Source organism: Crocodylus porosus, unplaced genomic scaffold (assembly GCF_001723895.1).
Source record: "Crocodylus porosus isolate Cpor-Errol unplaced genomic scaffold, CroPor_comp1, whole genome shotgun sequence".
Taxonomy (NCBI): Eukaryota; Metazoa; Chordata; order Crocodylia; family Crocodylidae; genus Crocodylus; species Crocodylus porosus.
Window position 1 is genome coordinate 73859482 of NW_017728931.1, and position 13149 is coordinate 73872630.

Below are 13149 nucleotides of genomic sequence, written 5' to 3' on the forward strand. Positions count from 1 at the left end.
TCTGTTGGGTCAGGGCAAACTAAGATTATTTTTAAAAGGTTTATAACTGGATAGATTTTCATGGAGGAACAGAACATTAGCTTAAAAGTTATCCCCTGCCACATTTTGAGTCCCCGAACAAAAGCCATTGTGGCTAACAGAGCTGTTTGAAGAAAAGGGCACCAGAATTTGTGAATGTGGCCAAAACACCATATTTTCTTTTGCTTCTTTCTTGAAAATGGCTGGACAATTTTGGTTGAGATTAAAAAACAAAAAACAAAACCTCATTCAAAGGAAACACTCATTATGGAAAGCGTTAGCTCCCATGGTTAACTTTTGACAGGCTTATAATGCAACCCAAAACACAGTTGTAAAGTGCTAAGCGACCTTATTGATAATCTTTACCACTAGTCTCAATATAAGATGCACATTGCTTCTATGCATACACTGTTAAACAATATATCTAGAAATGACCACAAAACAACAGCCCTTATTAATTCCAGAGATCAGAAAGTGAGGAGTGTCAGAAGATCTAAAACTTAATTCAGGCCTTCTATTAGTGATAGGTTTCAGCCAATATCCTTGGTCAGTTCTGGAGCTGAACAATTTGAAATCTGAATAATGTTGCTTTAGGGGAACTTTAAGACTTCTGAATAGATGGATAAACAGACAGATCAGAAAAATGTGTGATTCCTAGATTCTGGGTGCATCTACATGTGCCCATTTACTGTGCAGTGCAGTAACCTAAATTACTACTCAGTAACCAAAAATTACTGAGCAGTATGGGCGTGCAACTACATGTGCAGACCCATACTGTGCAGTAACTAAGGCAACTTACATTGGCTTGGGCATAAATTTGATACCTGCATGATGCAGGTAGCAAATTTACATCCAATTAGTTATTGTACTGTAACACACGTGTAGATGCCTTACTGTGCAGTAGCACTGGGTGTGTGGACTAACCTGGGACTAACTTTAGTCCAAAGTCAGAGCACACACAGCCTTAATGTGCTTTAACATCCGCATGTGTAAACGCCGGCCTATTTCCACTTACTGCACAGTAAATTTAATGCGACACAAATACACATGTAGATGCACTCTCTGTCATACCCATCTTCTAAATTATCCATCTTCTTGTTAATAAGGTTAGCAAGTTTAAGGTTCTTGTCCTCACATTCCATGCTCTACACAACTATATTGTACTGACAGCTCATCTGTCATTTCCTTCTCCCTCTCTTACTGTCTGAACTCCATCCAAATTATTCTCCTACATGCCGACTGTATACTCTTCCCCCACTCCTGCTTGTGTACTTCCTTCTGTACTTGAAATTCTCTTCCTTCCATTTTGTACCAACGCAGCAAACTCTCTTAGTTCAACCTGCTCTTTAAAACAGATTTGTTTTATAAGGCTAATGATATTAATCTACTAACAAAGGGAAAGCATTTTTTAAAGTAGCTATTCCTCTAAACTAAACCACCTTTTGTACTCTGATGTATTATATGCACCATTTGATTAATATAGGCTTTGTGCATTATGGACCACTAATATGTTTTCCGCAAATAATTTACAACATTATGAATAATAATAAATCCTAAGGAGGGGCCTGTGAGGAACCTTAACAAATTTGTTGCCCTTGCAAAATCAATACTGTTTTGTGAACCTTCCCTCCTCCTCATTAAACTTTATTATGTTTTCTTAAAGGAAATTTGATTTTAAAAGGATGGAAAGAAATCAGAACCCTGAATCTGAACGCTGCCAAGCTTCACAGCTGGTCCTTATCTCCGTAATGGGCTGAACAAAACCCCCAGATCTGAACAGCTCTAAGCTTTGCAGAAGTTGGGCTATAAATTTAGATTCAGGCTTGATGGCATGAGTCCATGTCTGAAAAATATACTTTTTAACTAAAGAAAAAAGATCATCTGACAAGCTAGCCTGACAAAAGTGGACGTCTGCTATGCACCAAGGAACAGATTGTGCCTGGTCCTCGAACAGACACACAAAGAAATAGTGATGCAATGCATGTCTTTTATATTATATACCTGCATGGAAGCTGGTTATAATTGCAGTCTTTGCATTCTAATGAGCACAAAGGCTATGGATGGAGAAAGATAGAGCTGACAGGAATGGTCATTGGTGACAGAACTGTTAGCCTTTATGAACCAAAATGACACTCTCCGAGTTGTATAAGTAGTATTTTTGGCACTTACGCCCAGTTTGCAACTCTAATACCTGTGCACTGTAGATGTTTAAGTATACATGTGTATGATGAGTATGCCAAGTATGTATAGAGGCTAGCTGGGCAAATAGATGACAACATATGTATGTACACTGGTATAAGTCCCGGAAAAAAATAAGAAGGGTTTTAGCCCAAATAGCTGGGTGGTTATGGTACTTGCCCAGGAAGCAAGAGACCCAAGTTTCAGGCTCCCTTCACACATAGACAGTTTGAACATGGGTCTTTGACTTCTCAGGACAGTGCTGTAACCAACCAGCTGTTAGGGATAAAGCATGGGAGTGCCCCCCTGCTGTAATGTGACTGTAATGTGTAACAGCAGGTGGAACCAGGAGGCAGTCTGCAGAGCTGTGATGTCTGTTTATTTGGACTGCAACTCCCAGAAACACCCAGGGACCTGGGGGGAAAAGAAAAAGGAAGAGAAAGTTTGAGGCTGGAATAAGAAGTAAAGACAGCAGCATGCATGTGGAACCTGGTCAGCCCTAGACAGAGGAGTACTAAATGGAACTGGAGATCTCACTGGCTTAGTCAGCCACAACTGTGGACTGAAAGAGCTGGACTCAGACTTAGGGGCAGCTGGAGGCTGCTGTTTGACCACTCTAGGGACTGAAGTCTTGCTTGAGGACACCTCCAGAGGTGGGGGGGGGGGTGGAATTAAGGTGCTGAGTATATGCTACCAAAGTGTTGATGTTGTTCTTTACCTGTTACCTGTTCCCTCCCTTTGACCCATTGGCTTGTGACTCTAACCCCTATGATTTTCTATATAAAAGTGGGAACTCCCCCTTGCTTCTTGTGACAGTTTCCATTGGCCCACTACTGTGTCTAGCACTTGCCAGTCATGGGGTTTTGTCTGTCCATGATTTTTTGTATACAGTGGGCATGTATACATAACCATGCAGCTATGCAGCCAGTTAATAACTTACTGAGCATGCACAATATATGCATGTACACTTATAGGTCCACACTGCACGTGTAATAGAGGGTAACAGAATCATAAATCGTGTGGCCAAAAAGACCACTTGTGCAACTGGAAAACTGCTATTTAGGTGCATAAAGGTAACAGAATTCTGCCCAAGCGCTTTTTCTGAAGTGATATGGCTTTGAGGTGTTTCAAGACTGGGATAATAGCCATTAAGTACAACTGAGATCCCTGTCATCAACTCTAGTCACTTCCTTCTACTTTACCTTCTCTGTGTTAGAGTAAAAAAACACCTGTTAGAGTAAAGAGTTATCTGTTTTACCCACATATGCAAGGCTACATAAAAATCGGGTCCTACTTCAGATTGCATCACAAATCTGAATTTTCTGATATTGTTCCCCATGTCTTCAACAAATACATTCCCCCTCCACTTTCTCCTTCCCCAGAGAGATGCTTTTTCACAGATAGGATATTGCTTTTCCCATTCATTGATGCACTAGGTCTCCTTTGTGGGCCAGGATCCCAATGGTCCCAAATCATGTCTTCATTCACTACCATTCATGACTAGCTTTGACAGGTATGAAGGATAGAGAGACCCTGTCTTGCAAGCTTCAGTAGTTCTATCAAGAAAAACAAGGTACCTGTCTGCATCCACAGTCACATCATGCACCCCTCTCTGGATGACATCTCGAGAGGCAGCAAGGTCTGGTATTCGGTTTAAACTTCGTGTATACAGGTTGAGTCCTCCATCTGTCATGTATCTGAAAATAAATGTGCAATCAATTACCAGGAAACAGCCATCTGGCAATCATATTTTTTACTAAAGCTAAGCTTTAGATCAAACCTTAAATCAAAGCTTAAAATAAGGATATTAAATTAGATGGCACTTCTGTACTTTGGCCTTTCATTGTACCCAGCAAAGTAAGATTAGAGTGGAGCAGCTCTTCTTCTTTCTCCAGGATCGTTTGACTTTTTGTGTTTAATACAGAGAAAAATGCTTTGCTAATTTTGTGTTGAATAAAGGGCTCACAGGCCTATTCATAAATTTGTCTTGAGTTTTGAGATGATGGCTAAAGAATGATAGTACTTGAATTAAAAAACAAGGCCTCTGGCCAAGATGGGCAGGGTCTTCTGTCCATCTAAACAAGAGAGCAGAGGATAACCTGCAATTTCTACTCAGGTACAGTCAGACAAGCCAAGAACCTTTGCATAGGCCCTGGAAGATGGCTGGCCTTTCCAGTCTGATCAGAAGTGTCATCAGCTTTTTTTTTTTTTGGCTGATTTATACTGTGTTCTTTGTAGTGTAATGAGTTAAATTTAAAAATAAAAATACAGCAAGAATGTAAGTCACCCATTAAAAGTGACTGAATTGTAGGAAGCAGTGAGCATTTATGTAAAACTTGACTAAAGCCCAGTCATCATTAAAGTGGTTTTAATCTTTGATGTTTTTAATTAAATAATACCACAAGACTATAAAATCCCCAAGACCTCTGCATTATTCTTCTAAAAGATTATCAATTTATGGTCTCATTTTTCATGTCCCTTCTTTTCTTATCTTGTTGATCTTCACTGTGGTGTGAGGCTTTGATGCATGGTATGCTTGTGTTTTGTAAAATCTGTATATACCTATGGTAATAAATAATAAATAATCCTAATATATACTGGTAAATTTGGTGAAATACTGGAAGAATTAGTGATTATAAAAATTAGAACCACACTGGAAGACTGTATGGACAGCATAACTGATTTTTTTCAGAATAAATGCAGACATCCCTCTAGTTTGAATGGTTTAGGTTGGTGGTTCCCAATCTTTTTAGACTCAAGACACCCCTTGACAGACTCAAGGCACTCCTTAGAAAATGCCAGTTCTTTGTTTTGACTCATTACCTTTTTTGACTACAGAAAAATAGTAGGGTAATTCTTCTATTGTAAAGAACTCAGAAAATCCATAGCAGGTCAGAATGTTTTTAACACTATGAAGTCCTATTTGAAATTTCCAGGCTTATCTTGAGAATCACATTTGCACACTTAACACTGCTAACATTGTGTGGCACTCCACTGCTGTGGCACCCCGGTTAAGAATCACTGGCTTATGCACACTGACATCAGTTCTGGCACAGTGCTATGAGAACAGTTAAAGGATTCATTAGACTTCTTTCCCAACACAAATCACCATTAATATAAGATTCCCATGGGCATAAACTGATGAACCTATAGCCTATAAAATCTATAAAACCTATAAAAATGTTACTTTAATAATCCAACATAGACTTTTAGGTTAAGCACAGGTGTTCAAGAAACCTGAGATGGAAGCTCTGTCCTGCATGGGCTGAGCTCAGCAAGTGGTGGGAGGGCTCTTGTACACCTCCCAGTGGATGCAAAAGGGCATGTAGATAAAACAAGGGGTACATGTGCATGACAAGTTAAAGCAGGTTAAACGCTTTTGCACTGCTTTAATGGTGTTGTGTCTGCACACGTCAGCAGCATACTGCGTGTTAATTCCAGCTGCTGTAGCACATTTGGTAGTGTAATGTGCCTTAAATGACTTTGGGGCACAGCAAGTTAAAACATCTCCAAGGAGTTTTAGTTTGCTGCTCTACAGCCATGGAGCGAAGCACTGGGCTCAGTGCGGCTCAGGGACTGTGCAGGCAGCCCATGCAAGCAGCCTGGTAGCAGCCCGGGAAGGCAGGCTCTACACCAAAGGAAAATAAAAACAGTGAGCCTGAACATTTTTGTTGTTTTTCTTTTCCCCTGGAGCCTGCCTGCCTGCATGAGCTGCACAAGGACCTGGTCCTTCCCTCCACATCTGTGGTATCCCTCGGGACTGCCTAAGCCAGGTGTCTGCAGGCAGGTGCCCCTGGTGGGGGCTGCCACTGCTACAAAGGGAAGCACCAACCACCTCTGCCCCTGCAGCCCAGGGACCACGCCACCCACTGGCAGCTTGTCCTCCCCTCCCTGCCACCGGAGAGGCAGGTAACACAGCTGTACATAGCACAGGGGTTTACTTTGCCCTAAATTGAAGCAGTGTTTTTAAAAACCCATTGCGTCCACTTAGGGCTCCTGTTTCGTCTGCATATGCTCATAGATTCCTGAATGGAAACAAACTGCTGAGGCATCCTGATCAGCTGCTGGTCATGGGCCACCACACCCCAACTCCCTGCTGTTGTGACTTGCATGTGCCTTCATTTCCTGGCTTGCATGAAGGGAGGCCCAGGAGCTGTGTCAGGTCCTGCTGGTCACTCTGTGCATCTCACTGGAGGCTGGGGGACATCATGGCCACCCACATGGATGTGATATGGCAGTGGTTCATCATGGCTTGTACCCTCATAGCTGCAAGCCAGCCGCCCTGTGCATGACCAGCTAGCACACCCTGTGCCTGCTAAATATATGTGTGTGCGCATTGGATTCCTGGTGTGTGTGTATGCGCGTGCATGCACGCATGTGTGCATTTCCCCGATGCCTGAGTTTTGAAGGGTTGTGGGTGTCTTGGATGCCTGTGTTCTATTTACGTATGTGCATGCCCTGGATGTTTGGGTTCTGCACAAGCATACGTGTGTACGTGTGTACATGCATGCTTCTGTACATGTCCTGGGTGCATGGGTTGTGTGTGTATGTGGATGGGTGTGCATATTCATGCTTCTATGCATGTCCTGGTTGCCTGGGGCCTGTGTGTGTCCCAAATGCCTGGGTTGTGTGTGTGTGTGTGCACGTGTGTAAAAAAAGCAATGGCAAATATTTAGGGCCAAACTTACTTTAGACCTCATAAGATGGAGGATGTTAGTGTAGTGGACTCTAGACTGCATGTTATGAATTTCAACTCCAAATAATACTCTCCTAATTTCATTCATTTTAATTTTTTCACTTTTACTTTTTCTTTCCCCATCCTTTATTAACATTGTAAAAACTCCATTTTGAGGAAATTTCAATATAAATATAGATGTCACAAATGAGAAGGCACAAGGGACCACACTATCAAGTGGTTGTATTGCATTATTACAAATTAATTTTGATACTTAAAAAATAATACATCTAGATATGTAGTTTACAAACCTGAGCAAGGTAGAAAGTTGGGATGAATAGTGTTGGCAGATGTAGTATAGAGAGGCATGAAATTTTTAAAGGAAGGATGATACAAAGGTGATATGAGACAGAAATAAGAAGAGATCACATAAGCAGAATTATTTTAGTGCTGGAATCAAAACCATATGCCAAGCTTAGATCCAAGACTTTAATGCATCAAATTGAAATGTCATATTTAAGGCTTTAACACTTTTCTAAGCAAAGTGATTTTTGAATGTATTAGGCAAAATCACAGAAATTTTGGTTCAACGTTCAGATCTAACCAAAATCTCAAGCAAACACAAACGTGGTTTGAACAAGATACTGTTTGCGTCAGGAAATCACAAAATTCTTTTGAGAGAGGTGTCAGGCTTATCTGAAGACAGGCAGAAGGCAGGGTACATTTGCTCCTTATAGACAAACTATGAAGTAAGCAACTACTTACTACTTCAAATGAAATCACTTTGGAGAATGTAAGATGGAGACAGTGGATATTGTGGACTACAGATATCCAAAACAAGAAATAGTTTCCTTTTATTTTTATTTTATTCCCCCAAAAAATCTTTGGATAGAGTAAGAAAGCAGAGTACTATTAAAGAAATACAAAACTCTAGAACTCCTGTTTTAGAGATAGTATCTTTTATTACACCAACTAAGAAATTGCAAAAAATTATCTTTTTCCGCATTACTGGATCTGCGTTTCTTTTCATCTTGGCAACATGGCAACCAAATTTATCCCTGAAACATGGAAGATGCTGAATTTTAGCCAATTCTGGCTTTTAAACTTCATTACTGAACAAGAACAAAAATTTCTACACCTCCCTGTTTGCCATCTGACACCACCAAGGAAGGAATCCTGCCTTATCTGCATAACAAACAGCAACCCACAAAGACACTCTCATGGACCCAGAGGGGCAGCCTTCCACCTTCAGCTTCCTCTGTACAAAAATGAAGTTTATTTCTCACCTATGGGGACTTCTTACCATCTTTAATTTTCCCTAAGCCTAATGAAGGGCGTGAGAGCCAGAAAGCTTGCAGAAAAAAGGATTTTTTTTTTTTTGGAGTTTCTTAGTTGCTCTAATAAAATGTATCATTTCTGAACCAAGAGTTCTAGAATTTTGCTTTTTTTTGGTCTCAGATGAACACGGCTACCAAATACATCCCTGGCAGTGAGTAGTATTAAAAGTATTACAATATTTCAGGCCAGATTTTGCTTCCAAATTTTCACCTTCATACATACCTGGCTCTTAATAGGGTTAGCATATTTCCAGGTCCAAAAAAGAGGACATCTGTCACTGGGGGGCGGGGGGGGGCTATAATGGTAAGGGGGCAGTGACATGGCAGTGCCCTGCCCACTCTGTTCCCCCTCACTGACATGCAACACACCCTCCAGCCCTGCTTCTGCCCTCACTCCAGACCCACTGACCCCAGTCCTGCCAATGCCCTCACTCCCAAACAGCAGTACCCTGCCCCCCACCCCTTCCTGGTACCCCTCACTCTCAACCTGCAGCCCCTCGTGCTGCCAGTGCCCTGCACACACAACCCATAGTCACCTGTCCCATTTCCCGTGTCCCTCACTCCAGACCCACAGCCCCCTGCACTCCTCCCAGCCTTGCTGGTGCCCCTCACTCCAGACCCGCAGGCCCCTGCTGTATAGAGTTCAGCAGTTTCACCTGATAAGACATAGTTGGCTTCATTCACCTCTGAATTTTCTGTCATCTCTCCCCCTTTCATCAAACTGTAGAACTGTTGATTATTTGCAAGTGCTCCCAGCTGAAGATGGGATTTTCTTCAGGTCAGGCTATTTCTCTATTTCATTGCCAGGCGACAAAACAAAGACTGGCTTGAGATATATGTAACTTACAAACTAATCAGTTCAGTACAAAGACCCAATCCCACTCCATTTAAAATCAAAGGAAAATTACCCCTTACTTCAATGAGTGCAGGATCAGGCCATAAATCCTTGAAAAATGACAAGCCCAATTTCAGGTTTAAATACTACTACATTTCAACAACTTGCATGTTACTGAAGGACTGCATGGTAAACTTAAAAAAAACCCCAAACAAATAAACACCTCCCCCCCGACTTCCCCAGAGTTCACTGCACTATTTATTAGACCACTTCAGAAAACACACAAGGGGAGTGTTACTGTCCTGCGGGCAAACAATGTCTTTGGAAATCTTCAAAGAATTTCTTAGTTAACAATATATTATATTGGCATGGAAGGCAATGGCTTCACTGCCTGTCATTTAGACACACAATGCCTCCTACCAGCTGCTAACGTTAAGATGCCAGGTAATTAGACAATTAAAAAAAACCTGATGTAATACTGAAACAGTACCAAATACCTCATGATCCCAAGTCATCCTTTCTAGGGCCTGCAAATGAGACAACCTGACTGCCTCCATTAACTAGGGCTTTAGGAGCCCTGTATATCTGATGGCTTCCTAAATTCTGAACATATATTAGGGAATCTACTGGGCTCAGAAAGGAAAATAAAAATCACTGCTTCTTTTGAAGGCAGCAGATTGGGAAGGTGGGAAAAGAATTTGCTTTCCTCCCATTGAAGAATTTCAGGTGTTTCCTAAGGAGAACATCATAGGCACTGTGTCCCAGAGGGTTTTTGTGTAATTTCTGAATGGCTCTAAGACAAGAATGCTATGTTAAGGCTAGCAAGACCATTGGATATTATTATTCATATAGCCAGGAAAAGCAACTAATAAAACAAAAGATGTAGGGAGTTTGACAAAAAATAGAGTTCCTGGATTCAGCTGCTCTATGTACACATCTGTCGAACTCCGAGCAGCATGCCTCAAATTCTGTAACAGACTTTCTGAAATAACTTTCCATCAAGTACATGTGGTTCCAAACCATTACTTGAGTGACCAGAATTATTAGAAATTGACTTTAAGAAATGGGAACAGAGAAACACTCTCTACTTCTTTATGGGATATTAAATGCATCCAAGGCTTCTGGGACTTTATGTCTGTGAGCTGGACTCATGGGTTTCTGGTCCTACATCATGTATTGAGCACAGAGCACAGTCATCTTCTACATTTTATATGTATATTCAGTTTCCCCAGAGAAGCTGAGACATAGTGATGCTACATATTAGTATGGGGCAGGCAAAATATGCTAGGCCATTCTATCTGGCCCGCAGGGCACCTAAAAACTTAGAAAATTACTATTTATCTGCCCCTGGCTGCCTGTCAAAGATGACAGAAGCCAGGGGGAGTAAGACTCATTGTAAGTCACCGGCAGGATTCAGCAGCTGCAAAAGCAAGGCCTGCCCAGCCATAACCCTCCTATCCCCAGCCGGAAGCCCCTGCCTAGCAGAGTGTTCTGGCCTGGGACCATGCGGGTGTTCCTACCTCCCTCTGCTAGAGGGAAATCCAGGTAAGAAAGGTGGGGGGAGAAGTAGGGGAGGACCACAGACTATTGCCCCAGTTCTCAGGATTGGGCTGAGCTGGCTGCTGTGATCCCAGCACTGCAGCTGGGAACCACATGGTACCAGAGTGGCCAGCCAAGGGCTGGAGAGGAGCGGCAGCAGCCACAGGCAGGGAAGTACTGCAAGGGAAGCTGCAGCAGTCAGTGGGGAAGGGGCAGTGAGCAGGCATGTGGGAGTACAGCGACAGTCAGGCAGGAGCACGGGGCCCGTGCCAGTGTCCCAGGGCCAGGGCCAGTGGAGGCAGCAGTAGCACAAGGCACAGGCTGACAGGGGCTCTGGAGCCAAGCTGGCTCCCCCTCTTCCTGCTGGCACAGCCTGGCCTAGCTCCAGAAGCCCTGCCAGGCCCCACCCCATGTTCCTTCCACCCTACACTGGGCCCCACTGGCACTGCCCTGGGACACTGGTGTGACCCCGTGCACCTGCCCAGCTGTCGCGCTCTGCCCTCCCACTGACTCCCACTCACCCCCTAGCCTGCCACAGCATTTGCCTGCCCTCCACCCCTCCGCCGGTGGCTCTGGCACCACACGATTCCTGGCTGCAATGCCAAACAGGACCACAGGCTATAGCAGAAGCCAGCCTGACCTCTGCAATTCTCAGCTGGCTCCATGCAATGGCTCCTGCTGCATCCTGTAGTCTCAGCTGTACAACTGGGAGGTGGTGCCGGAGCAACAAGTGATGGGGAGTGGGGAAGGATGGGGAAGCAGTAGAAGGGCAGTGGTGGCAAATGGAGGGGGAAGTGGCTGCAAGTGGGAGCATGGGGCTGTTTCAGTGCCCCGGGGCCAGGAGTGGCAGGAGCGTGTAGCCTGGGCTTGGAGGAGTGCTGGGCGGGGGTGGTCTGCCTGCCATAGGGAGGCTGTGGGCAAAACCTCCCCCTCCACACATGCCACAACCTTCCCCAGCCACCCTCTCTCCACACACTCACAACCCCCCACAAACCCCATATACCCCATATCGACCCATACCCACCCACACACCCACATTCTCCCTCACCCCACATATATCCCCCATGCCTATCCATCCTCCACAAACCCCACACCCCACATACCCACAAACCTATACCCCCCTGCCCCACAATATACAAGAGTAAGACTTCATTTTAAACTATTGTGCAATCACCTCTATGTGCACTACACAAACACATGTAAATCAGGACAAAAATATTTTTTTAAATGAAATTAATGAACATTCTAGTAGGTGTTTGATTTTTAGAATATAATTTGGTATTTTTCTGTCTCCAAGATGGTAAACCCTTGCTGAAAGGAGTACCTGGAGGGGGGGGGGGGGGGAGGAAGGGGGGGGGGTAGGGGGGGAGGGGGGGGGGGGGAGAAAAAAGGGGCCCCGGGGGGGGGCGGAGACCGGGGGGGGGGGGGGGGGAGAAGGAAGGGGAGGGATTTCCAGTGGCAAAGGTTAGGGGTTAGCACATGGGACTTCTGGTCCCAAGGTGGCAACCATGGGATGGAGCTATACTTGTAGCCTTTGATGGCATGCCAAAACTCAGTAAGCAGCCCTCCGCCCAAAATAATTGCCCATCTCAGTATTAGTATGTAAGGTATACTGCTGTACATTTTGGGCCTGTTCAAATATTCTTTTTATAGTAATAGGAGTTGGGGTTCCTGTCTATACCAGGGACTCTAAAACAGCATTTTAAAAGCACAAAACAGTTTGACAGTGTTATAGAACTACTGAGTACCTTGGTAGAGACTGGATTTAGGAGGCATTTTCATCGCCAAACTTATTTGGATGCCATTCTGAATCATGTTAAATAGCCAGGATTTAAACACAATTTTATGTCAAATGTCTCACATCCATTAGGGAACTTGCCCATTGCCAGAAATCGGTGCAGATGAATCAGTTCTTAAGACAGATTAACTGTGAGCAAAGGCAAAATACCAACTGAAGCACATTCAGCACTTGCTCAACTGCACCCATGACAATATGCAATACGAGAAATTCAGCAATAAGCGGTTTTCTTTGTGTGGACAGATTTGTGGTAACTGAAGGGAGCACATGGGTGGGCCAGGGGACACAGGCCTCACTGACTCCTGGCAGTGACAACCCAGGGGTGGGGCTGGCCCAATGCTTCAGCAGATTAAATGATCTCTGGCTGAGGCTAGGGCCTGGGGGAGAGGGTGGCAGGGGTGCTGCAAAGCTCCATGCGTTGCCAGCATGTGAGTCTTAATGGGATCTGGTACAGATGTTCATTACAGCACTCTAATATAAAGTGCTGATGTCTAATACTACATCCATCCACGGTTATCTTAGAGCAGGATACACCATTTTTACAGTGCTCTATCTGCCATAACCATCTATTCAGTTATGGCTGCAGTGCACTTACCGCACAATAAGCGTAACATCTGTACCTAGCCTCAAGTACCACACTACAGCTTAAGTCACAGTACACATAGCACAACCAGGGCTATTCAATCAATCTCTAGACACAGCACAAAACAGGACTGTATTCAATCTAGGGTGACCACCTCTTCCAAACTGGAAGGTAGGACACATGCCG

The 13149-nt window shown here is 43.9% G+C and overlaps 1 protein-coding gene across 2 annotated transcripts in view; it reads right to left on the bottom strand.

The window, feature by feature from the left end:
• NAV3 (neuron navigator 3) overlaps nt 1–13149 on the bottom strand; it is a 787742-nt gene that overhangs the window by 136150 nt on the left and 638443 nt on the right. For both annotated transcript variants that reach the window (XM_019543171.1, XM_019543169.1), the window contains one exon: nt 3774–3893. In XM_019543171.1, coding sequence (XP_019398716.1) covers nt 3774–3893 — 120 coding nt within the window. The remainder of the gene's footprint in view (nt 1–3773; nt 3894–13149) is intronic.